General features: G+C 46.5%; 3 protein-coding genes across 5 annotated transcripts in view; 1 reads left to right on the forward strand and 2 right to left on the reverse strand.

Annotated features, from left to right (window-relative positions):
• Positions 1-213: 213 nt before the first annotated feature.
• Positions 214-702, reverse strand: LOC121435079 (small nuclear ribonucleoprotein Sm D2). Its single transcript, XM_041634147.1, has one exon. It carries the CDS (start codon positions 657-659, stop codon positions 303-305), a length of 357 nt encoding a protein of 118 aa, XP_041490081.1. The 5' UTR covers positions 660-702; the 3' UTR covers positions 214-302.
• An 8,069-nt stretch (positions 703-8,771) lies between these two features.
• On the forward strand, positions 8,772-16,837 carry Oxa1l (OXA1L mitochondrial inner membrane protein). The gene is made up of 10 exons (XM_041634126.1): positions 8,772-8,899; positions 9,302-9,451; positions 11,014-11,227; positions 14,836-14,979; positions 15,187-15,272; positions 15,428-15,592; positions 15,740-15,844; positions 15,944-16,106; positions 16,324-16,404; positions 16,485-16,837. Exons 1-10 carry the CDS (start codon positions 8,837-8,839, stop codon positions 16,610-16,612), a joined length of 1,299 nt encoding a protein of 432 aa, XP_041490060.1. The 5' UTR covers positions 8,772-8,836; the 3' UTR covers positions 16,613-16,837.
• Positions 16,838-17,579: 742 nt separating this feature from the next.
• The window catches only part of Slc7a7 (solute carrier family 7 member 7), a 48,221-nt gene continuing 39,833 nt past the window's right edge, over positions 17,580-25,967 (reverse strand). For all 3 annotated transcript variants that reach the window (XM_041634124.1, XM_041634123.1, XM_041634125.1), the window contains exons 4-10: positions 25,379-25,523; positions 21,956-22,079; positions 21,614-21,717; positions 21,287-21,383; positions 19,854-20,003; positions 18,409-18,592; positions 17,580-18,027 (exon numbers count right to left, since the gene is read on the reverse strand). In XM_041634124.1, the coding sequence (XP_041490058.1) occupies positions 17,924-18,027; positions 18,409-18,592; positions 19,854-20,003; positions 21,287-21,383; positions 21,614-21,717; positions 21,956-22,079; positions 25,379-25,523 (908 nt within the window). In that variant the 3' untranslated portion in view covers positions 17,580-17,923. The remainder of the gene's footprint in view (positions 18,028-18,408; positions 18,593-19,853; positions 20,004-21,286; positions 21,384-21,613; positions 21,718-21,955; positions 22,080-25,378; positions 25,524-25,967) is intronic.

Here is a 25,967-nt window from a genome sequence, read left to right on the forward strand (position 1 = left end):
AGGAAGATTAAACAGGGGTCTCAGGAGACATCCCAGTTGGTAATTTACTTGCCCTGCAGACATGAGGAGTTGAGTTTGATCTAGTCAAGCAGACCATGTACCTGACTAAGGGACCATACCTGGGGAAGGCTGATTCACCTAACACCAGATACCTTTTTTATTGTTTTTTTTTTTTTTTTTTTGTTTGTTTTTTGTTTTTTTTTTTTTTTTTTAACAAAAAACACAGGGTTTTATTTCCATCCCATTGGGCAGGGCTCGGCAGGGCAGGGAGCAGGCTCTGATGGAAGAAAGAGGCCTCTACTCTACTTGCCGGCGATGAGCGGGTTCCGTAGCACCACAATGACTGAGTCCCCGCGCAGGAACATCTTGGAGATGTAGCGGTCCTTGTTGACAGGCTTGGACTTCTTCTTGCCCTTGCCGCTCTTGGGGACCTCAGTCCACATCTCCTTCACATTCTCCAGCACCATGTTGCAGTGCCTGTCAAAGGCCTTCACCCGCCCCAGGAGCTTCTTGTTGTTGCGACAGTTAATGAGCACCTGTGTGTTGTTCTTGACCGACTGCGTGAGCACCGAGAGTGGGCCTGTGTTGAATTCCTCCTCCTCCCGCTTCTGCAGCTCCTCTGGGGTCATCTCACTCTTGGGTTTATTGAGGAGACTCATGGTGGAGGTTTCGCTTGCAGATCACTCCCGCCGGCAGCGCGTTGCTCAGCTTTTATTGTTTTATTAAGCTATATATTTTTCTCCACTCCCCTCCTTTCCTTTCCTCTCTCCTTATACCCTCTCCCATGGTCCCCACACTTCCAATTTACTCAGAAGATCTTGTATTTTTCTATATCCCATGTAGATTAGATCCATGTATGTCTCTCTTAGGGGCCTCTTTGTTGTGTGGGTTCTCTGGGATTGTGAATTGTCTGCTGATTTTTCTTTGCTTTATGTCTAAAAGCCACTTATGAGTGAGTACATGTGATAATTGTCTTTCTGGGTCTGGGTTTCCTCACTCAAAATAATGTTTTCTAGTTCCATCCATTTTCCTGCAAATCTCAAGAAGTCATTATTTTATTCTGCTTGTAGTACTCCATTGTGTAAATGTCCCGCATTTTCCTTATCCATTCTTCGGTTGAGGGGCATTCAGTTGTTTCCAGGTTCTGGCTGAAATTACCTGGCACAAGTGAGCACAAAGCACACCACAAACAAACAAAAGTTAAGAGTTTATTAGAGACACGTGAACAGGCCTGGGGAAGTCAGTGTGGAGAAAGAGAGCTTGAAGATGCCTAGCGCATGCGCAGAGGGGTGTGGGGTGATTGAGGTAGCTATGTCATACGCAGATGATGGAGCACACACATGCGGGCACAAGGGCTTATGTAGCTGCATCATACGTAAGTGATGCAACCCTGCCGCACGTAGGTCACAGAGGGCCTTTTAAGGTCTTCCACCTTGAACCATCTCTCTGGCTTTTTGATATTCTGTTTTTTCCCCTTGGCACATTCTTAAATTCTTTTATTAACAAGATAATAACCTCAAAAGGGGACCCCAATTTTCCTGGTAACAAAATGGTAGGATCAAATAATAGAAGTGAGGATAAAAATTCCTGCCTTCCATGTGACTCAGGAGCTTTCCTGGTGACCCTAAAGAAAAAGACTCTGAAGCCTGAAATCAACCTCAACAGAAAAAAATAGCTCTTTCATCGCTATGAAGAGCAAGCAACCTTCCCAAGGGCATGAGGATCCTACAGCATACAGATGGGGAAGCCAGAATTTTAGAAGAGACAGGGATGGAGGTAGGAAGTTGGGGTTAAGGCAAAAAATTTTGTGGCTTTTCTGAGGATGAGCGGTTGGCTTTTCTGAACCTGAGGATTTAGCTTGGGTTGGGCTTCTTTATCAGAAAGGATGGATGTTCTTCTCAGGGGATAGGAGGTTCCCTAGCCTAGGAGGCTGCACAGTCCTCTGGACTTCCTTATCAGAAGGAGCGATCTTCTCTTTAGGGGAGAAAAGATTCCTTAGTTTACAGGGCCACACAGACCTTCAAGGATGTGCTTCATACATCATCATAAATTCATATTGTACTTGCAAATTTTTGGCTTATTTTTAACTTAATTTATTTATTATTGTTAATAATTGTATATGATGTGTCCACATAGTAAAATTCAAACTCCAAATGATTCAGTGTTTTTCCAAAACTCAATGCCATTTGAAAATCATTTTTAAGCTGATACTTCAATGAGGTGATAAATCAAACTCAGTGAACAATTAATCTCTAGGGTGTCAGCGCGGTCATTTCACGGATTTTCCCACAACCCTTTCTCCCAAGAGAGTGAGTTTCTTTTGTCTCACAATGGAAAGAATTGCTCCAGTTGTGGTGGGGTAGGCATGACAGCAGAAGCAACTTGACTTGTGGCCCCTGGAAGGAAACAGAGAAAAGGTAATGTCAGCCCTCAGCTGGCTTTCTCTTTCTCCAGTTCATGAGAGGGAGCTGCCCACTTTCGGGACAGGCCTTTCCCTTTCAAACTTCCCAACTTCTCTGCAAAACCCCTCATGCACATACCCAAAGGTTTACCTCAACAAGGCCCTAAGAGTTGCCTTATCTAACCGACAATCAGAATTAGCCATCACAAGTCAACTCGGCACCCACACGCATCGCGTTAAACCACAATATTCCACTCCTGGCTCTTAAGTCTCATGTTCATTTCATAATTCAGAACACTTTCAGTCAATCTCTGAGGGCCCCTTAAGTTCTCATAGTTACACCACTATTCAAAGGTCTAAGCTCACCAATATCTCTAAAAGTTACAACCACTATGTCCTCATTCACAACGTCCAAAACTTTAATTGAGTTCACTCTCCTTTCTTCACCAAACTTCTGTGTGTGTGTGTGTGTGTGTGTGTGTGTGTGTGTGTGTCTAACTACCACATTCCACTCCTTGACCCCCAGAAGCTTGTAACAATATCATAATCCAAAATGCATTTAGTCACTTCAAAAGTCTCCATAATCTATCCACAGTCTCAACCATGTCAGAGGAGCAGCCACAGTTCCTTCCTACCTCTTCAGTTCCTCCGATTTCAAAGCTTCCCTTTTGGCAAGTTATATTTGATCAAATGAAAAGCATTTGTGAGTCTTATAAGTCAGTTCAGATTGAATGGTCACCTTGTTTGATGAACCACTAGTTGGCCATGGTGATTTATAGAAAAAGAACAGAAAGTGGTAAGTCGGGGCTAAGACAGGATCTCAGCCCTTTTGGTGAGAGGAATCAAGGAGGTAGGAAAGGACTGTGACTTCTCCTCCAACTCCAAGCAAGCTTTGTCAGAACACAATGAAAATATCACACAATGCATTATCATCATGGTGGGACATGGTGGCATGCGGGCAGACATGGTGCTGGAGCTGAGCATCCTACAACTTGATCAGCAGGCAACGAGAAGTGAACTGAATGACTGGGTGTGGCTTGAGCATATATGAGACCTCAAAGCTTGCCTCAACAGTGACATACTTCCTCCAACAAGGCCACACCTACTTCAACAAAATCACACCTCTATTGGTAAACTTTTCTGTCCCACCAGTCAGTTCCCAAATAACCACACAGAGACTCAATTATAAATGCTAGGGCAATACCTTAGACTTGTTTTTAGCTAGTTCTTATAACTTATTAACCCATTTCTATTCATCTGTATGCTGCCCTGAGGCTTGTTTACCTCATGTAAGTACTGTCCCTCCTACTCTCTCTGCACCTCATGGGATCTCCTCTGACTCCTCACTTCCCTCCAGAACTCTTAGTCTTATTCTCCCACCTAATCTTATCTTGCCTAGACATCAGTCAATCAGCTTTTTATTAATGGATGAGAGTAATACATATTTAGTGCATGAAGACTTTTCCACAGCACACCTCCTAATAAGTGCCACTCCCTATGAGTTTATGGAGGCCAATTGCAATCAAACTACCCCAACTATAACTACATGCATATTTTTAAAAGATCTATTTATTTATTATGTATATAGTGTTCTGTCTGCATTATCCCTACAGGCCAGAAGAGGGCACCAGATCCTATTACAGAAGGTTGTGAGCCACCATGTGGTGCTGGGAAAAGAACTCAGGACCTCTGGAAGAGCAGGCAATGCTCTTAACCTCTGAGCCATCTCCCCAGCCCTAATTACATGTATATTATACCATGGATATTATTTCACGAACCACTGAGTCTATATATAAATTTTTAGTCTTTTTTCCTGTGCCTTAGTTTAAATGGTGTCTTCAAATTCATTTTTTCTTTTACAGTCTAATATGCTATTAGTTGATCTACTGAGTGAATTATTAATCTTCAAATATTCTACTTATTTTCTTTCTTTTTTCTAAGATAAGTTATCACTACATAGCTCAGAATGACCTCAAACTCACTATACAGCCAAGGATGACCTTTGAAGTTTTGATCTACCTGCCTCTATGTACAAGTGATGGAGTTACAAGTAAGTGCCACCATGCCCAGTATATTTAGTGCTGGAATCAAACCCAGGTTTTTGTGTATGATGGGCAATCACTCCACCATCTGAGCTACATTCCCCAGCTATATCACATTATGTCTTTGAGCTCTCTCTATATATATTTTTTTTGAGACAGATCTTCTCTGTGTAGCTTTGGAGCCTGTCCTGGAACAAGTTTCTCACAGAAATCCACCTGCCTCTGCCTCCCTGGTGCTGGGATTAAAGGCGTGTACCACCACCATTGCCCAGACAATCTCTACATTTTCCACTTGGTTTTTATTTAAATTCTCTGATTTTTGCCTTTGGCTCTCATTATATTAATTTCTTTTAAATTATTTTGCTTTCATCTTGGTTTTTGCTTGGCTGTATTTGTTTTTATTTTGGTTCTAGAGATTAAATCAAGAGCCTCATATATGCTAAATATGGTTTTGTCATCCTTTAAACTCTGAAACTGGGCTGTTTCAACATCATTTCCTGCTAACTCATTGTCTCTGTTATTTCTGGGTTTGTTTATTTTAATTTTCTCTGTTCCTATTGAGTTTTCGGATTTTTTCATAATTTATTTTTATTTCATGTGTATGAGTGTTTGCATGTGTGTTTAAATGTGTACCACATGCCTGGTGCCTGCTGAGACCAGAGGAAGGTGTCAGATCCGCCAGAACTAGAATCAGAGACATAACGACTCACTGTGTGGGTACTGGGAACCACACTCAGATTCTTACCCACTGAACCATCACTCCAGCCCTGATTTTTCAGTCCATTGTATGTCTATTAATTTTTATCAGATATTAAATAACATGAACATTTTATTGTTGAGTGTCTACATTGTATTGTGTTGCTTAAAGTAATGTTCTGTTTTGTTTGGGCATTTTGTGTAGATCAGATTGATCTCTTTTTGTTTTGTTTTGTTTTTGCTTGTTTGTTGATCCGGAATGTCACTATGTATCCCTGGCTGTCCTGGAACTCACTATGTATATCAGTCTGGTGTAGCACGAATTCTAATTGGTCTTAATAATAAAAACCTGGAGTCATATATCGGGGTAAATGCTGAAAAATCAGAGAAGTAAAGGAGCCTGCCACTAGAGAGACCTTTTACCTCTATCAAATCCTCAAACCAAAGTGAGCAAGATCCTGTCTCCATGAATCCTCAGACCGAATGCTCTGAGCTCCTGTCTCCTCCTGCCTTATATTCCTCTCTCTGCTAAGCCTAGTGCTGGAATTAAAGGCAAGGTGTGATCCCAAGTGCTGGGATCACCTTTGTATAAGCCCTGTTTCTCTTTTAGACAGATTCAATCTCATGTAGTCCAGAGTGCCCTTGAACTCACAGAGATCCATATGCCTCTGTCTCCTACATGCTGGGATTAAAGGTGCTGTGCCACCACTGCCTGACCTCTATGGCTAACTAGTGTGGCTAGCTCCACCCTCTGATCTTCAGGTAATCCTTGTTTGTTACAGCACAAACAAAATATCACCACATTTTGGTCTCCAGCTCACAGAGAGACACTGCCTTTGCCTTCCATCACATTTGGCTTAAAAAAAGTTTTTGGTGTATGCGTGTTGTGCTTACATGTATGTGTGTGCACTATATACATGCCCGGTATCCACAGAGGCCAGAAGAGGATGTCAGATGTCCTAGTTCTGAAGTTACAAAGAATTGTGAGCTGCCATATAAGTGCTGGGAACCAATCCAGCTCCTCTGCCAAAGCACAACGCTTAACCACTGAGCAATCTCACCAGCTCCTACTAAAATACTTGCTTGTATTTATTTAGTCCACAATTTTAAAATATCAAGCACTAGTGACTTCAATATTATTTATTCTTGTCAGGTGGTATTATTAATTATAAATGATCGGCCTGTAGTTTAGGCTTGCCACTAACATCTGTGAAGCCAGATGCAGAAGAAGCAACATGAAAAGTTCATAGATGGGGTAAATGAGCCTCGAGGCAGCATGTAGATTAATAGAAATGAGTGTATATAAGTTGTAAGAGCTAGTTAGTGGCAAGCCTAAGCCATAGGCCGATCATTTATAAGTAATAATAAGTCTCTGTGTGATTATTTGGGAACTGGCTGGTGAGACAAAAAAGTTCACCTACAGAGAACATTCTAATAAAATTGGAAAAATCTAATAGAAATTAAACAAAAATCAACTGTGGTGATTGTTACACAATTTTTGTAACTACCTTTTAAACAAACACTAAATGGTTTTCTTTTTAAATGGGTAAGTTGTATCTTTAAAACACTCTTACATGGGTGTAACACCCAATTCTGTGTTACCCCCTCGGTACAGTACGCAAGTCGGGCAAGGGCCTGGAGATTGAAAGAACACACAAAGAGACCTGGGTCATTCAAAAGGAGATCAGCCGTATGCCATCTATTCAACCTTGGGGAAATCCTTATATACCTCACTGCTGCACAAGGTTTTCTGCCCAGGCAGGTGGGAAATTACCACACCTAAGATGGAGTCAACAATGCCCTACAGCTAATCACCAGGCGGGGCAGAGGGAGCACAGGAACAAACAATGTTTTAGCTGGCTGACCAGAAACTGTCCTCAAGATGAACCCCAAGAACAAGGGTAGACCCGGGGCCCTACACATGGGCTGGAGAAATGGCTCAGTAGATAAAGCACGCGTTTTGCAAGCATGAGGACCAGACTTCAGATTCCTAGAATGCATTTAAAACAGAGCAAGCAACTTGACAGTGGTGGCACATGCTACTGCCCAGTACCTGGGAGACAGAGGCAGGTGGATCTCTGAGTTTGAGGCCAGCCTGGTCTACAGAGTGAGTTCCAGGACAGCCAGGGGCTACACAGAGAAACCCTGTCTTGAAAAAAATACAAAAATTGAGCAAGCATAGCAATTGCCTATCTTAGCTCCTAAGGAGGCAGAGAGAGCAGACCCCAGGGCAAGCTGGCTAGCTAGACCAGCTGGAATTGATTAGCTCCAGTTCAGCAAGAAACTATGCCTCAATAGAGAATGGTTGGGGCAGACACCCAATGCCTACTGTGGGCCTTCACATGCAAACACATATGCACATATATAGGAACATGTACACACACACACACACACACACACACACATTCCAAAATAAAAGTCAAAAAATAAATTTAGAGAATAAATTTAGAGGCCGAATATGGATCAGTGGATCAGTGGTTAAGAGTACTTGCTTCTCCGTGGTGAGTATGAGAGTTCAGATCTTAGAACTCATGTAACAAACATCTCTAACTCCAGCTCAGAGAAATCCTATGCCTGTTTTTGGCCTCAGAAAATGTGTGTGTGTGTGTGTGTGTGTGTGTGTGTGTGTGTGTGTGTGTATAAAAAAACTATCTGCTAAAGGTTAAAGAAGTCTTTATTCCCCCAGAGAATTAGCAGTTCCTGTCTGGTAGCGTGTGGAGAACTCTACATGATCAACCCCACCTTTCTCAGCAGTAATTTATTTTTCACATTACACATCTTTTTCTTTTAGACAAGCTCTCTATTCTTAACCCAGGCTGGCCTGGCCTTGAACTCACCATCTCCGACCACTGTCAGCTTCCTCCTCAGGGCAGGGACCACAGGCGTGCGATGCCATTGCCCAGCTTGCTTCGCCTTACACTTAGGGAGGCTTTCAGTTTCAAGAAATACACAACGAATACAAATAGTCTACAAATAGTTGATAACAAGCTCGAAGCAGCAGATCAATGACATCATATTCAACTTCCTAGAAGCTGCCTTCCCTACAGTTCTGTCAGATTCCAGGCTACCTTCGAATTTAATTGGACCTGTAATTACAGTCTTATCTTTCATTAAGAATCCATTGTCAATGAACAAGAGAAAAAACCCATGCCAAGCACAGATATGACGGCTATTGTTCTGTTTTGACTTCTCTGGTTTGCCTGTTTGTGTGGTTATTTCTGGTCGGCGATTTTGCTTCTTTGCTTTCTTTTGGTGACAGAGTCTCTCTCTTGTAGTCTAGGCTGGCCTTAAACACACTAGGTAACTCAAATTGACCTCAAACTCCTGGCCATACTCCTGCCTCCACCTCCCAAATGGCTGGAACCATTCCAAGAGTGAAGATTATTTTTAACCCAAGAAATAGGGGACAATTACGGTTTATAAAATTTATAAAGGGCAACATGGGAACTATTCCATGTTTACACTGCCACTAAACAGAGGTCACCACCTCGACTCTAAGCTTTAATCTCTCCGCGATCTTGTTGCCGACGTCCCCTATTGAGGCTTCTTAACCACTTCAAATATGACCGCCTTAGCGTCATTCTCCCTCGCCGCTGTGACGTCATGGCAGAATTCCTGCCCATTTCCAAAATGGCCGCTCCCGTAGCGTCGGAGTTCTAAGTGCGCATGCGCGAAAATAAGCTCTCTTCCCCGCAAAATGGCGATGAGTTTAGTATGCGGCCGCCGGCAGCTTCTGCGCCTCTTATGGCCCCAGCGTTCGGTAAGGTTGCGTCTATACTGCCGGCATGCTGCCTTGTCCCTGTCACCCGAGCTGAGGTCCTGAGGAGACGCTGACCCGGTCACTGTAACCTGCGTGTCGTGACCTCGGGTCGCGTGAGGACGCTGCAGGGTTACGTCCAGGGGTTGGTGGCCCGGTTTCTCTTAGCTGTCTGGGAGCTGCCTTCGACCCTGAGCCCTGACCTCTGAGCCCCGTCGCCTGGCTTCAGGAACGGGATGCGAGAGACCGGGGTCCGGGCTGCATCCTGCATGCTCTGGTGCACGCCTTCTGGGCCTGCAGACTACGCGAACAGAGTTGCAGTGCCCCGACTGCTGCAGCAGGCTGTCTGCGGGACAGCGGGGTCGCTGGGACTCAACGGGTTCCCTTCTCCTTTCACACTGTCAGTTCCACAGCGTCGCAGGGTCCCTGAAACCGCTGGCCACCGAGCTCCTCGTCGCAGCCCGCCTGGGTAGTGGGCGGCCACATTCTGCTCTTCTCACAGCCCTAAGTCCTCGCTGCATCAGTACTTCTGCCACCTTCTTTGCAGAAGCCCAGGTAAGAAGTCCCCACGTTTGCCAGGAGCGTAGCTTCTTGGCCAGTTTCTTTTGTTCTGTGTTTTTGTCATTTTGAGAGAGGGAATGTGTAGCAGAGTTCTTTTCCACACTCCACACGGTTCCTAATAATATTAGCCTCTCCGTTTGGAATAGAAATAGAGTCTCAGTAATTTGGCGGGGAAACTTTTGAAAGTACGTGAGAAATTTGTGGGGCTGGTGAGATGGCCCAGCAGTGCAAATGCACTTGCCTTGCAACTCTGGGAACTTGAGTGCCAATCCTGAAACCCCAGTAAAGGTGGAGCCAGTTGTGATAGAGTCCCTGGAATCCCAGCACTTGGGAGGCAAAGGCAGACAGATCTCTGAGTTCAAAGCCAGCCTGGACAACATAGCAAGCCAGGGCTGCATAGTGAGACCCTGTCTTTAAAAAAAAAAAAGTAACCAAGCAGTGGTGGTGCTTGCCTTTAATCCCAGCACTCAGGACGCAGAGGCAGGCGGATCTCTGTGAGTTCGAGACCACCCTGGTCCACAAGAGCTAGTTCTGGGACAGGCTCCAAAACTACAGAGTAACCCTGTCTGGGAAAAAAAGTAAAGGAGAAAAGCGAAAACTGGCTCCACAAAGTTGTTCTCTGACTTCCACCTTCCACACATGCCATGGCGTGCGTGCCTACCCACATCATGCATGCACAATAATGCTAAATTAACTTAAATTTTGTGTTATATCCAAGACACTGATTGCCAGAGTGGTGGCAAGCAATAATGTGAACTGTGATTATGGCTGTGTGTATTTACATACTAATATTTGTGATTCTGTGAATACTGTTTCTTAGAAAACTAAGTAGGTTTGTTGATTTTTTTTAAGATTGATTTTATTGTATGTGTATGTGTGTGACTGTGTCCATGTGATCTTGGGTGCCCATGGACACCCCGAAGAGAGCAATAGAGACCCTGAAGCTGAAGTTACAGGTGGTTGTGTGCTGCCTGCTACAAGGGTGCTGGGAGCTGAAACTGGATCCTCCACCAGAGCTCTTAACCCTTGAGCCATCTCTTGGGGATAAACTCTATAATAGATCTCTTGGTTAGCATGCACAGGGCCAGCCTGAGCTGCAGAGCAATCAAGATCCTGCCTCCAAAACTCACCCCCACCGTCCCAAAAAAAGAAATTGAAAAAAAAAAATTGAGTTGACTTAAAAGAGGAGCTGTGGGCTGCGGACTAACTGGGTGGTCTGTGTACTTGTCAGATGTGGGTGAGGCCCTGGATTCAGTGCCCAGCACAAAACAACAGAAAAGAATCCCAAGCGCTGTAGTTTCAGAATATAAAAAGGATGGTGACCGTGGTGCTCCAAAGACCAAAGTCTGGGCAGCGGGACATGAAAAGCAATCTCCCTGCCTCCCCTGGGGGAAACCCTGAGACACTCTAGTTCTTATACTAGTGGTAAAAGCAGGAATGTATAGATCTCCTTGGGCATCTGGAAGAGCAAGAAGTCAAAGCAAGAAAATGTAACCCAGAACTGGTTAGTATAAGGGAACCTTGCCTATGATGATACTTGGTCTCCTTTCTCACAGGTCCAGGCACCCCCTGTGGTTCCTGCTACCCCCACCCCTCCTGCGGTACCTGAGGTGGCTTCTGGAGGAGCTGCAGATGTAGCCCAGTGCGCTGCAGAGCAGAGCTTCGCTGAGCTGGGACTCGGGTCTTACACCCCTGTGGGGCTCATCCAGAACCTCTTGGAATTTATGCATGTTGACCTGGGCCTGCCTTGGTGGGGGGCCATCGCCACATGTAAGAGTGCATCCTGAGGAGGGCAGGGGGAATGGGGGCAGAACCTCAACAATGGCAGTTCTGTCAGTGGATTAGAAACAGGTGCAGACAGCGAAAGGTCAGAAAAGCAGATAATTCAACCTTTACTTCCTAAAGAGCATTGGAAAACCAGGTGTCGTGTATGATTCAGAACATACAGCTATTTGAATGTGACCCGGGAGTTGGAGTAGGGAACCATAGATATTAAAAGTAATGAAGCTACCCTGACTTAGCAGAAAGAAGGTTGGGTCAGGTACTTACACTCCCAAATTAGAAAACTTCTCATTGCTCTTAAAAAAGCTGAAACTGTGTTTTCGTCCTGTTTCTTCCTGGGGAGACCAGTAGGACTTTTTATCATCAAAAGCTAGGTTACGTGTAGAACTGTAGCTCAGTTATAGAGCACTTGCCTGTCGTACACAAAACTAGCCCGAGCTACATAGTAAGACTATTTTAGCATTCATCTGACCCCAGTGCTTGGGAGGTCAATGGGTTGCAGACGTCCTTCGTTAAATAAAGAGTTCAAGGCTAGCTCAGACCAGAGTCGCTGTTCTAGTGCTGTGCAGAGACACCGTGATCACAGCAACTCTTAATAAAGGGAAGCACCTAACTGGGGACTTGTTTACAGTTTCAGAGGCTTAGTCCTTTGTCACCATGGTGGGGAACATGTCCTCATGAAGACAGGCGTGGTTTTGGAGAAAGAGCTGAGAGCTACATCCTAATCTATAGGCAGACAAGAAAGAGAAGTCAGTTTTTGAAACCTGAAAGCCCACCCTCAGTGACACACTTCCTACAAGGCCACACCTACTCCTACAAGGCCACACCTCCTCCTACAAGGCCACACCTCCTCCTACAAGGCCACACCTCCTCCTACAAGGCCACACCTCCTCATGCCACTCAAATAGTGCCACATCCAATAAGTAAGCATTCATATATGTGAGACTTTGGAGGCCATTTTTATTCAAGCCGCCATGCCTGAGCTTCATTAAATTTAGCCTTTAAAGGAGTTTTTAAAAGCCAGGTGGTGGTGGCACATGCTTTTAATCCCAGCAGAGGCAGGTGGATCTCTGTGAGTTTGAGACCAGCCTGGTCTACCAAGCAAGTTCCAGAACAGCTAGGGCTGTTATACAGAGAAACCCTGTCTTGGGAAAAAGAGTTTTCAACAACTTTGAGCTAGATGTGGTGGTATACACCATTAATCCCTGGAGGAGGGGGGCAAAGACTGGAGGATCTCTGTAAGTTTGAGGCCAGCCTGAACTATATAACAAGTTCCAAGCTAGCAAAGGTAATAGAAACCCAGGGAAAAGGGGGTGCTGGAGATGACTCAGTGGTTAAGAGCACAGCTGCTTAATTTTTTTTAATTATGCATACAATGTTCTGTTAACATATATACACCAGAAGAGAAACCAGATCTCATTATAGGTGGTTGTGAGCCACCATGTTGCTGGGAATTGAACTCAGAACCTTTGGAAGAGCAGGCAATGCTCTTAACCGCTGAGCCATCTCTCCAGCCCCCGAGCACAGCTGCTTTTGCAAAGAACCCAGGTTCTATTTCCAGCACCCACACGGTGGCTCACAGCTGTCTGACTCCAGCTCTAGGGGATCTGATGCCTTTTTGTCCTTCATGGGCTTATATACAGACAGGCAAAACACCCATACACATTAAATAAAAATGAATCTTTTGTTTTTACTTTATTTTTGTTTTCTGTATGTATGAGTGTTTGTCTGAATGCATGCCTGTGCACCATGTGTGTGCAAGGCCCGGATGCAGCCAGCTTGCATCTCTGACGCAAGTGCTCTACCACTGAGCCAAATTCTCAAGCCCTTGGTTTTTGAGGGTTTTGGGTTTGTTTGTTTGTTTTTTAAGGTTTATTTATTTATTATGTATACAACACTCCTTCCATGTATGCTTGCATGCCAGAAGAGGGCACCAGATCTCATTATAGATGGCTGTGAGCCACCATGTGGTTGCTGGGAATTAAACTCAGGACCTCTGGAAGAGCAGTCAGTGCTCTTAACCTCTGAGCCATCTCTCCAGCCCAGGGTTTTTTGTTTGTTTGTTTGTTTGTTTGTTTTTAAGATTAATTTTAAGCTGGGCATTGGTGGCGCATGCCTTTAATCCTAGCACTCGAGGGGCAGAGGCAGGCAGCCTGGTCTACAAGAGCTAGTTCCAGGACAGTCTCCAAAGCTATAAAGAAACACTGTCTCAAAAAACAAAACAAAACAAAAAAAAGAGTTAATGTTATCATGCATGAACTAAATTTAATATTAAAAAACTCATGAATGTGTGTGCATGCATGCATTTGCCTGTGAGTCTGTACACTTACCTGCAGAAGCCAAATGGGTATTGGATCCCATGGAACTGGGGTTAGAGGCAGTTGTGAACTACCTCACATGGGTACTGGGAACCAATTCAGGTCCTCTGCAAAAACAGCAATCACTCTTAACCACTGAGCATTCTCTCCAGCCCACCCCCTTGGTTTTTTTGAAGTAAGGTCTTACTGTGTGGGACAATAAGATTTCACACTCTTGATACTCTTGGCCTCTGTGGTGCTGAGATTAGAAGCACACCCACAGTCCTTGGTTTCAGTCCCTTCCATTTATGCTAAGTATATAAACAGCTTTAGCATGACTGTGTGTTCTTTGAGGGACCCAGTGGACCCACTTCTTTCTAGTCTTTGACCCTCAGCTAAGATCACCTCAGTGTACTGCTGGTGATGGCATTACTGAATCATCTTTTCTTATAAACCTTCCTGCATTTGACACACTAGAGCTTTGGCTTTTGTCGCAATCTTTCCTGTCCTCTCCCGCTAATTTCCCGTTTTCTAACTACACTTGCCTAACTTCACCCTTCTTCATGGATGGTATTCCAGCTTGTGTCCTTGCTTCCTTCTTAGCCCAGGCCACAGATAGCGTAAACTAAGTATTTGTTGGCATGGCCAGTAGTGAGGAGTGTGTGTAAGGAGAGAGAAAAGGTTAAGCCACCAGAATGTGGTGGGTTACTACTTTAGGGACTTGTAAAAGTGACTGGCCAGCTTTGTTCTAACCTGGGTATGATGGCAAATAGCTGTGCTTATAGCACTAGGGAGCCTGAGAGAGAAGGCTCATGAGTTCAGGGCCAGTTCGTATACACCAAGACCCTGTCTCAGAAAATAAAATCATACTTCATTCTAAGACTCAGTTCTGGAGAGGTGCTGAGCAGGGTAAAGGTAAGGTAGATGTTCTCCCTTGATCAAGGGTGACTTCGTTTGTGTATTTTCATCTGAGTGCTCAGTTGAGGAAAGGGTCTCCACTGATGATAGAAAGGTTGGAGCCTATTGAAATACAAAAGGAAAGTTTGCTTGCTGGCGGACAGTAGAAACAAAAAACATCCCTGCTCGTCTGCTTAGAGAAGTTATACTGAACTTGTATTCTGTGGCAGCAGCCTGAGCCTTGAAGAGCTGGGTGTGCCCTGTCCTTACTTCTGGGCCCCTTGGGTGACAGCCACCGTATGGAAAGGACTGGAGTAAGACTTAGAGTGAGGACCTGAAACCTTCGTTCTTCTGGCTGCAGCGGCTTTTCATTTCGCTCCAAGCCCATGTTGTCTTTTCCAGGTACGGTCGTTGCCCGCTGCCTCATTTTTCCACTGATTGTGAAGGGCCAGCGAGAAGCAGCCAAGATCCACAACCACATGCCAGTGATACAGAAGTTTTCCACCCGAATCAAAGAGGCCAAGTTGGCAGGAGACCAGGCAGAGTGTGAGTCGGCTCCTGGGCAAGTGTGGGAGAGAAGCACATTTGACGAGAGACATTCTGCTGTGGGAGAGGGGCAGGTGCTGCAGTTGGGCGGTTCTGGTAAAGCTAAAGGTTTAGCCTTTCCTTGGAAAGGACATGGGCCCAAGATGAAGTTGTTCACCTTCACTGATGTCACTCTTAACCCAGTGACTCATTTCCCTCCCCTCGCAGTTTACAGGGCCACCATAGAGATGACACGCTATCAGAAAAAGCATGATATTAAACTCTTCAGACCGCTCATCCTGCCTCTCACTCAGGTGAGCTTGTCCATCCTGAACCCAGTAGGCTCTGTCCTGCTTCCCATGTCCCAAGATCCCCAGAAAAGCAGGGGATGGTGATGTGCGTGGCTTTTAGTAATGGGGTTCTGAAAATGTACCCGTTAGATGTGTTGACTGTTTATCCTCTGTAACAGGCCCCCATCTTCATCTCCTTCTTTATTGCCTTGAGAGAGATGGCCAACCTGCCTGTGCCCAGCCTACAGACAGGTGGGCTCTGGTGGTTCCAAGATCTCACGGTATCTGATCCCATCTACGTCTTGCCACTGGTGGTCACTGCCACAATGTGGGGTGTCCTTGAGGTAAGCTGGGGCTAGCCAAGTGTGAGACCTGCCAGTAACAGGGAGAAGGGATAAAGTGCCATGCAGAATGTACCTTCCATTCCCTGGAAGAGTTGACGGGTGAGAGATTGGAATTCACTGTTCTTTTCCTCAACCCGTTTCGGGCAGCTAGGTGCAGAGACGGGCATGCAGAGCTCTGACCTCCAGTTCATGAGGAATATTATCAGAGTGATGCCGCTAGTGGTCTTGCCCGTGACCATCCACTTCCCCTCGGTAGGTAACGGCTTTGTGCTGCTTCCAAGTCCTTCCACCTAGTGCCTCTGAACAAGGTGACTCGACAGAGCTCTGAGCATCTTCTCTTCGCTCACGCAGGCAGTGTTCATGTACTGGCTGTCCTCCAACTTGTTCTCCCTGTGCCAAGTGGCCTGCCTCCGGATTCCAGCTGTGTGCACAGTGCTTAAAATCCCCCAGCGTGTCGTACACGACCCTGACCAATTGCCTCCTCGGGAAGGCTTCTTGAAGAGCTTCAAAACAGGTAAGGGGTAGCGGGCGGGCAGTGTGGTGTGATGAGGAAACCTGTAATCCCAGCAAGGGAGCCGCAGCAGGATTGCACTGCCTAGCCACCCGAGGCTCCATAGTGGGTCAAGACCAGCCTGGGCTATGGAACTTGAGACTTTTCTCAAAAAGGAAGGGGGTGGGCGGTCAGGACCAGGAGAAAGTAGCCTGGAAATGAGAGAACTCTCCTCACACAGGCTGGAAGAACGCTGAACTGGCACATCAGCTCCGAGAGCGTGAACAGCGAATGCAGAAACACCTGGACCTGGCTGCCAGAGGTGAGGAAGCCCTTCAGGCTCGAGTCTCTTCCATTTCTTCTTTCTCTCTATTGACTGAGATTTGTTCTCTCTTCTCCCAGGTCCCTTACGACAGACTTTCACCCACAACCCTCTGCTACAGCGTGATCCGAGTCACCCTCCCAACACCCCCGACAGCAGCAGCAGCAGCAAGCCCAAGTCAAAGCCTTGGAAGGACACTCTCGGCTGATTGCTGTCCTGTGCTCATTCTGACAAGAACCGCATCTTCACGGACTCCTGCACACAGACTTGATGCTGTGTCCTCGCCCCAAACCTGGGAACTCCATGATTTGGAAGTGTCCGTTTTAAAAATTGTTTGTACCACAGACTGAAGAGACTGCCTCCTGTGTATAAAAGAGTACTAGAGAGGAAGCACCTTCTCATCCAGAGTTAGTAAACGTCTGTCTTGTCTGGGCTTCTTGTTTGTTAAATATGGAAGGGGAATGGTGCTGCAGAACCTCACTCGCCCTTGCTCTTGGGAAGGAGCTTTGGGTTTTAACCTGAGCTTCAAAGCTCAGACCTGCCTCCCACGTTGTCCGTCTGCATCTGCGTTTGCACTGTAGAGATGATAGGCAAGACTGTGTGGTGGTCAGTCTCTTGTACTGGGGACTGACCCTACATCTCCAGCCCTGAGCCGTGTTTCCTGACCTACCCCCCAAGATTACCTATACAGTTTCTTTAAGAAGTAGATGTGTTGGGATTCTGAGTGGTGATTTGGAAGAATGAAGGGGGAATGACTCAGCAGGTGAGAGTTCAAATCCCCAGCACCCATGTGAAAAGCTGGGCGTGGCCCTGTTCTTACATCTCTAATCCCAGTTCTGTGGGGTGTGGAGACAGGAGGATTACTTGGGCTAGCTCCAGGTTCAGTGAGAGACCCTGTCTCTGGGGAATAGGGTGGAGAGTGACAGACAGGACACCTAGTGTCTTCCGGCCTCTGCACATGCAGCACACAAGAAAAGGGGAAGTTCTTATGTACTAGCTTTTTACATTTATAACATTGTAGTGCGGCAGTTCACATGTTTTTATAAAAATTGGCTTTATAACCTTTGGGCGGCTGGCTCCTGAGGGAGAAGTTGACTCATTTACTTTCCGAGTCTGTCTTTAAACTGCTAAGTACCCAGAGTCACTAAGTAAAGAAAGTCACTCAGACTGTAGGAACATAACCTTTTTATTGTTTTGCAACTCTGACAGTTTTGTGTCCCTCTAAAGGAGACAAGTTTGGAGCATTGTTGGTCCCTGTGAAGGAAAGGAGTGGGTAGGCACACCCAGGCACTTCCAGAACCAGGCCCCAGAAGTGGCCTGCTTCCTGCCAGTCTGCATTATCCCTTTATGAAGTCTGAAACAACACATAGCAAAACAAATAAATTATTTTTCATCCCTCAAAAACAAGTTCAAAGTTGAAGCTGCCGAGACTGGGCTCCTGGATGGAGTACCTCCAAAGAGGTTCTGGCCAGTGGGACGTAAGAAGCACCCATTTGTCCACATCTCAGAATTCCAAGCTCTACTTAGACTTGCGACCTTGTTGTTTGGGCATCTCTCCATCTTCCAAATCCAGTTCTGTAGCAACTGACATGCAGAGGATCTGGAGGTACCGTGTGGTGGAGGCTACAAAGAGAAATCTGAGTTAAAACTAGAAACAGGTTCAGGGGGCTGAGTTCAGCAGCACCAAAGGGGGCGGGGCCTGAAACAAGCTAAGCCATATGGTTAGAAACAGGTACCACGCCAGGCGGTGGTGGTGCATGCCTTTTAATCCCAGCACTCGGGAGGCAGAGGCAGATGAATCTCTGAGTTCAAGGCCAGCCTGGTCGACAGGAGCTAGTTCCAGGACAGGCTCCAAAGCTACAGAGAAACCCTGTCTCAGAAAAAAAAAAAAAAAAAAAAACAGTTGTGGTAAGGGGGACTTGGGAGTTTAGGTTTGCAGGAAATGGCAAACAAACAAAACCAGTCTATTGAGGTAGCTGAGCAACTGGGAGATCCAGAGCTTACCTACGATCCTGCGAAGGCAGAGAGGTCGCTTGTGCTCGGGGACCCTGACGATGAGGAAGTAGAAGGGCAAGCCTGAGAGGGCAATGGCGATGCCGATGAGGGAGTTGATGGTGTCACTGTAAAGTGGGACGGCCACCAGGAAGATGGTGCAGAGGCAGAAGACAATGGGGAAGAAAAGGCTGAGCTAGGGACAGAGAACAACCGGGAGTTAGCTCGGCATGCTCTTGGTTGTTGTTTGTAGGTGGTCTCCCTTTGTGGCCCAACCTAGCCTTAAACCCATGACCCTGCCTCAGCATGAATGCTAGGATTGTAGGCATGGGTTGCTACACCCAGCTCGGAATTGCTGACAGCCTAGATAATCCTAATCCCCTGAAGATGAAAACACTGAAGGGCTGGAGATAGAACACAGTGGTATAGCACTTGCCGGGCATAATTACTCCGCCTCCTTTCTGTCGTCTGCATGCAGGCATACCAATTCCTACCGTTGTTTGTTGGTTATTTTAGGGCAGTGGGGTGAGACTGCTCAAGATCCAACCCAAGGCCTGTGCAAAACAGGATACACCACTGAGCTGGATCCCCAATCATTGCTAGATTGTTTGTGGGGTTGTTGGCTCACCGGCTTTACGTGCTACCAATGCCTAGCTCCCCAACCCTTGTGGGTTTTGGGTTTTGTTCTTTCCTAGAGACATTGAGTTTTTTGTTTCTTTAGTTCCTATAGGTGTTTTGTTGCATGTATGTCTGTGCACCACATACATGTCTGGTACCAGAGGAAATGAGAAGATATTAGATCCATTGAAACTGGAGTTACATTTGTGAGCCTTCATGTGGGTACCGGGAAACCTGAATCCTCTTCAAGAATCAGTGCTCTTAACCACTGAGCCATCTCTCCAGCTCCTGTTGTTAGTTTGTTTTTTTTTTTAAATATTTATTTATTTATTTATTTGTTATGTATACAATATTCTATCTGTGTGTATGCCTGCGGGCCAGAAGAGGGCACCAGACCTTATTACAGATGGCTGTGAGCCACCATGTGGTTGCTGGGAATTGAACTCCGGACCTTTGGAAAAGCAGGCAATGCTCTTAACCGCTGAGCCATCTCTCCAGCCCATGTTGTTAGTTTTTTTAACAATTTATTTATTTTCATTTTATGTGTCTGAGTGTTTTGCCTGCACATATGTGTGCCTAGTAACCACAGAGGATCCCCTAGAACTATAATTACAGACAATTGTGAGTTGCCATAAGGGTGGTGGGAATCAAACCCAGGTACTTTGCAAAAGCATCAAGTACTCTTAACCTCTGAGCCACCTCTCCAGCTTAACCCTTGATTTTTTCATTGCAGATACATGCCGCTATGCCTGACGTGCAATAAACTCTTGTAAGATGCATGCAGCAGCAGTTCTAGCTGCACTAAATGGAACAAAGGTGGGGTAAAGGAAATGGATTACCTTGAGAGGGCGAGGCCGGTCAGGTTCCTTCCAGCGTAGATAAAGCTGACCCACGATGGAAAGCCCCACAAAGAACCAGTAGCTGAAGCTGTAGTAGTTAATGAGCTGGAAAATGTCCTCCACACACAAGTAGACCAGTGCCAAGATGCCCTGTTGATGCAAGTCCAAGTCAGTTCCTCTCAGGCCCTGGTTGTTCTAGGTGCTTTCTACCACGCTCAACCCCTCCCAGGCCCATCCCAGGCACATCTTCACAGTCTCCATCTTTGCCTTCTGCTCCAAACCCTGCAGCACTCTTGGTACTTAATTCCTCCTCTATTAAAAGAAGCTTGCCTTTAGTCAGGTGGTGGTAGTCTTTAATCCCAACACTAGGGAGGTAGAGGCAGGTGAGTCTCTGTGAATTCAAGGCCAGTCTAGACTACTGGAGTTCCAGGGCAGCCAGGGCTACACAAAGAAACCCTGTCTGAAGTAGGGTGTGTGTGTGTGTGACCGAGAGAGAGAGAGAGAGAGAGAGAGAGAGAGAGAGAGAGAGAGAGAGAGAAAGAGAGAGAGAGAGAAAGGTGTGGTGGCACATGCCTTTAATCCTAGCTCTCAGGAGGCAGAGGCAGACTGGCTCACTCTGTGAGTCCAAAACCAGTCTGGTCTACAGAGTGAGTTCCAGGGCAGTAAGAACTGTTAGACAGGGCTGGAAAAATGGCTCAGAGGTTAGGAGCACTAGCTGCTCTTCCAGAGGACCCAGGTTCAATTCCCAGCACCCACATGGCAGCTCAAAACTGTAACTCCAGTTCCAGGGAATCTGATGCCTTTACACCAATGCACATAAAAATAAAAATAAATTATAAGAAAAAAGAACTTAGGCAGAGAAACCCTGTTGGGGTGGGGGACGGGGAGACACTTGCCTCTCATCTAAAATTTTAGTGTATTCATCACACCTTCGCCAAGTTAACTCTAACAGTTCAAAGTCCACAGAAGTCTTGGGCAAACCCTCCCTGTAATATCCCCAGCCTAGTCCTATGACAAAATTCCACAAAGCTTTATTGCAGGACTTTGAGATGCTTCCTCCCTTACCTAAAGCCCATCTCGGCAACCCTGACCATCATACTCCATCTTAAAATGCCCTCCTCCACAAATTTTTTCTTAGCCAACTTCTGCCCTCCTGGAAGTGACCGTTCTTCCCTTAAAGGGTGCATCACAGACCGTCATAACAATTAATCGTTACAGAGTGTCTGCGTGCCTTACTCCTTACCTTAGACCATGGGAGTTAGCACCTCTCACAGAAGTTTGAGGCTAGGAACTTCATCAGTGATTGGCACAATGCATCAATACTTTTTAGGCCAGAACCCCCTTTCTGGCTTCAAGAACCTAGAGTAGCTAAGTCTAGTACAACCACGTCTTCCCGCAATCCGGCTCTCAGTGTCATCCCCAAGATCACTCACATTGAAGAGTAGAGAAGGCACTGGTGTGAATCGCTCAACATGAATCATACAGATGGCATCAGGGAGGTGGCCTTCTCTTGAGCCCACAAATAAAAGCCTGTTGAGGTAAAATAAGAGAGGGTGACCAAACCGTGGGACACATAGGGCAGCCTGGGTCACCTGTCACCTCAGCCTCCCTCTGCAATCCCTTCAAAAGGAGTTCAGTTCACAGCTTAGAAGAAAGGGACTGGGGAACACTGGCCACTGAAATCCCAGCACTAATGTTTGACTGTCTCCGTCAAAACTTTTCCTGATACCCGCCCTGTCAGCAAAAAATGACAGTCCTACCTAGAAGCAGCCACAATGGAAGCATTGAGGCCACCAAAGCAGGATAATGCAACTGCCACTGGAATTGTCCAGTTGAATATTCCAAAAATCCGATCCGCAAAGGTCTAAGAGAAAGGAATAGAAGTTATTAGCAGATCCTAAAGGGGATGGAAATCCTGCACAGGCGCATGCCCAAATCCGCCATCAGGAGCCCAGTGCTCGTCACAGTGAAGGCAGCAGGCCTTGCAAGCCCGCTACCCTAAATGTACCCCTATCAGGCTGTCTACTCCCTTTCCAGGACTGAAGCTGGAATATTCCAGAAGCCCACAACACACCCTCATCATGCTAGTGAAAATCCTTTACCACAGCAACAGCTTCACTCGCCAGGATGTCCTTCATGTCGAGCACACTGTAATAGGCCACGTTGGTCAAGAGGTAGATGATGGTGACAATGGGCATAGAAATGCCAATGGAGAGGGGCAGGTTCCTACAGCCAAGCAAACAAAATGATACATCAGTCCTACCGTTTTATCCCCACCTCTCAGTCCACAGACTCTGCCACACCGTTCTCTCCAGGAATGCAGATGTCTGTGCTCCCCAGTTCCTTTGCTTTTGAGGTTGCCTGAAGTATTGGCGTAAGCGCTGAACTCTTAAAAACTAAAAAGGAGCCAGGTGGTGGTGGCCCACGCCTTTAATCCCAGCACTCAGGAGGCAGAGGCAGGCAGATCTCTGTGATTTCTCAACCAGCCTGGTCTACAAGAGCTAGTTCCAAGACAGGCACCAAAGCTACAGCAAAACCCTGTCTCAGGAAAAAAAAAATAGAAACTAAAAAGTAGTAGGGGGAAGAAATACTCCCGTAGAAAAGTTATGCAGGAAAAAGTGACATTGCATGCAGTGTTATTTGTAATCCCAACTGCTCTGGAGGCTGAGGTAGGGGGATCCCAAGTCGAAGACCTGTGTGGACAGTTTAGAGAGACTGTCTCAAAATAAAACAGGCTTGAGATGACTCAGTGGTTAAGAGCATTTGTTGCTCTTGCAGAAGACCTGGGTTCAATTCCTAGCACCCATATGGCAGCCCACAATCTTCTGTAACTCCAATTCCAGAAGAGCTGAACCCCTCTTCTGGCCTCTGAGGCACTGGGTGTACATGCTGTGCACCCATGTATACAGAAAAACACCCATACACAACTCTTCACATAAAAGGGCTAAGGGTAGAGCTTGCTGGTAAAGAACTTGTCTGGCATGCCTGAGGTCCTGGGCTCAAGCTCCAGTGCCACCAAAAAGACAACAATGAGAGGCAGAATTGACCCAGAGCTGCCCCATGTCCCAGCATAACAACAGGAAGGTGGGCGTGGTCTGTTTCTATGACCAAGTCGCCAGGGTCAGGGTTCCGTCTCTGAGCACTGGGAAGTGTGTCTTCAAACTGAGAGAGAGAAGAAGCAAGAGGCAGACCTGTGGAATCTCACATCTTCAGCAGAAAGACCAGTGTGTGCATCCAAACCAGGATGTCATTTCAGAGAACACCAGGTACCATCCTAACTGACAGCCAAGAAAAAGACACAAAGACCCCTCCAGAGTGCCAAAAGATCACTGTCTATACAAATGCCCTTGACAATGAGACCGAACAAACCTGGGCTGCATCTGGTTTCTGGTAGTGGGAATTGAATCTAGGCTCAAGGACACATGCTAACAAATACTCTACGTGAGCTACAACCCAAGCCCTCTTTTGTTGTTGTTGACAGGATCTCAGTTAAGTTTCCCAGAGAGGCCTTGAATTCACTCTATACCTGACCTTTGAACTTGTGATGCTCCTGCCTCAGCCTCCAGAGTAGCAGGGTTACAAACCTCCATGAGGCAAGATTGCAAATAATCCAGCCATTCAGCTTCTGGCCAGTAGGTGGAAGCACCACTCCCTAGCCTCCACTTGGATCTAGTAGCCCTGCTCCTCCATAGCCAGCAAATGTGTACCAGAAAGGCTTTTTGTTTTTCAAAGACAAAAGTTGATTGGTACGGGAACTGTTATAATTTAGGAAAATTGTTTCCTGGCACATTTTAGTTTCTAGGATCATAATATTTTAGAGTCAGGAAAGGCCATGGAAATTCTATAATTCAACCCCTTCATTTTGTATTAAAGAAGAAGGCAAGGGCTAAGGAAATGGCTCAGTCAATGAAGGTGCTTGCTTTGCAAGGAAAGCCTGAGTTTGAACTCAGAGCCCACAGGCAAATGCTGGGTGGTCTGTGGAGGATAGTGTGCACTTGTAACCCCAGAATTAGGGAGATGGGGACAGGAGGAACTTCTGGGGTCCCATGGCCAGCCAGCCTAGCCTCATTAGCAAGCTCCAAGCAAGTGAAAGAGCCAATCTCCAAAAGAAACAAAGAAAGGTGGGGGCCTGGAGAAATGGTTCAGCAGTTAAGAACATGTGTTCTGCTGGGTGGTGGTGGCACATGCCTTTAATCCCAGCACATGGGAGTCAGAGACAGGCGGATCTCTGTGAGTTTGAGGCCAGCCTGGTCTACAGAGTGAGTCCCAGGACAGGCTTCAAAGCTACAGAGAAACCCTGTGTGTGTGTGGGGGGGGGGGTGTCCTGTGAATGCTCATGGTGTGGTTCACGACTGTCCATAACTCTGGCCTCTTCTGACCTCTGGATGCTCCTCCACCAATGTGGTGCATACCTAAGCATTCAGACACACAGATACATACGAGAATAAATATATTTTTTAAGAAGACAGTATCTGAGGAATAACGCCCATGTGGTTTCCACAAGCATGTGTGCACACACAGCAGACACATACACAAAGAGAGTACCAGGCAAGCTGGGCATGGGCAGGAAGGTTACAAATTTGAGGCCAACCTGGACTACATACATAGTGAGATGCTGTCACAGAAAGAAAAAAAAACAAAGGGGTCTTGGTAAAGAAAACTGGAAGGGCCAGCATGGTAGTGCACACCTTTGATCTGCACTTGGGAGGCAGAAGCAACCAAATCTCTATGAGTTTGAGGCCATGGTGGACTATCTACATAGTGAGTTCTAGGCCAGCCAGGACCACGCTGTGAGAGCTTATCTCAAAACAAAACAAAGAAAGAACATGGAACAGCAAGTACATGGCTGCAAAAAGGAAGGGCAGCTGTTGGACCTCTAACTAATAAAGGGAAGAAAGGGAAGACCAATTCCGAGACCTGAGGCTCCCAGTCCAGGGCTCTCTATTGTGCAGGACTCTGAGGCAATGCGGAGCAACACCACCAGGGCAATCCGGTGAATGGCTGGAACGATTCCACCCTGGCGGTGTGAACTGGGGCAAAGAGAAAGACTCAGGAGGGAGGTGGAAGAAGGAAGTCTATGACCTGAAGTTAGCTGCTGCGTAGGGATAAAGCGGAGTGGAGGTCTGAAGACAGATAAGGCATTGCGACACTATTCTCACAGTGTTGCTCAAATCAGTTTACAAATTTGAGGGCAAAAGTCATCCTCTTGCTTCAGCCTTCTGAATGGCTTGGCAAGGACCTTGGGTGCTTCAAAGCAGATGGAAGCATGAATATAGCCTGCTTTATTTAATGTAGAAATCAATCAACGTACAAACTTTTTCCAAAAAGATTACAAAGCATAGGCGGGCAAGCACACATCTTAGCCTAGCTACTACAATCATGGACAAGAACGTCTCTAGGTCTTGACTCGGTTAAAATCAGGCTGATGAAATGAATCCCAGAGTGGAGAAGGCATGAAGGCCAGCTTGGAGAAGCTCAGTCAGCCATGGCTCGCTGGTCCGGAAGGGTGATGGTAAGGTACCTACCGCTCAGGATTCCTGATCTCTTCAGTGACATAGTTAAGGGTGTCCCAGCCCGAGTAGGAGAACAAAGCTGAGTAGAGCGCCAGGGCGATGTCACCCATTGCAAACGATGAACCCTCGAAGGAATTCTCAAAGTGACTCGTGGTTCCTGGAAGGTGAGGACAACGCAAGACAAGAGTTAATGGCCAATCCTGCGCAGGGGAGAAGGCTTGTGGTGATATCGGCAGGTAACGTGCCCTGCCAGGGGACCACTGAGGGGCGGCAACAGAAGAGCCATCAGCAGACAGCTGCCGTGCAGAGAACCACGGCTGTGGTCTCACAGGAAGAACTCCGGTGAGTCCAGGCTAAGAAACTACCACAGAGCTGAGAGGGGCTAGCATGGGGGGTTCTGCTCTACACTGTAGGCTGCCACTTTCTAACCCTAGACAGGGACAACACGGGAAGAGGCCAGACAGGGCTCAGGATGCCCAGCTCAACGGAGTTGTAGGAGGCTTCATACCTGGAAACCAGGTAGGGTGAGCACAAGGACTGCATTTCTGACCGCTCACTTCCGAGGGCAGAAATGGCAGAGCAATAGCACTAGGCCCAGCAA

This window comes from Microtus oregoni, unplaced genomic scaffold (genome assembly GCF_018167655.1).
Source record: "Microtus oregoni isolate MIOR12 unplaced genomic scaffold, Mior012 000045F_ref0000178, whole genome shotgun sequence".
In the NCBI taxonomy this organism is placed as follows: domain Eukaryota; kingdom Metazoa; phylum Chordata; class Mammalia; order Rodentia; family Cricetidae; genus Microtus; species Microtus oregoni.

Excerpts from the sequence above, each read along its gene's own strand:
- LOC121435079 (XM_041634147.1), bottom strand. The coding sequence starts at position 659 with ATGAGTCTCCTCAATAAACCCAAGAGTGAGATGACCCCAGAGGAGCTG.
- Oxa1l (XM_041634126.1), top strand. The coding sequence starts at position 8,837 with ATGGCGATGAGTTTAGTATGCGGCCGCCGGCAGCTTCTGCGCCTCTTA. Across the intron at positions 14,980-15,186 it reads GGCAGGAGACCAGGCAGAGT|TTTACAGGGCCACCATAGAG; the intron begins GTGAGTCGGCTC and ends CTCCCCTCGCAG. Across the intron at positions 16,405-16,484 it reads CCTGGACCTGGCTGCCAGAG|GTCCCTTACGACAGACTTTC; the intron begins GTGAGGAAGCCC and ends CTCTTCTCCCAG.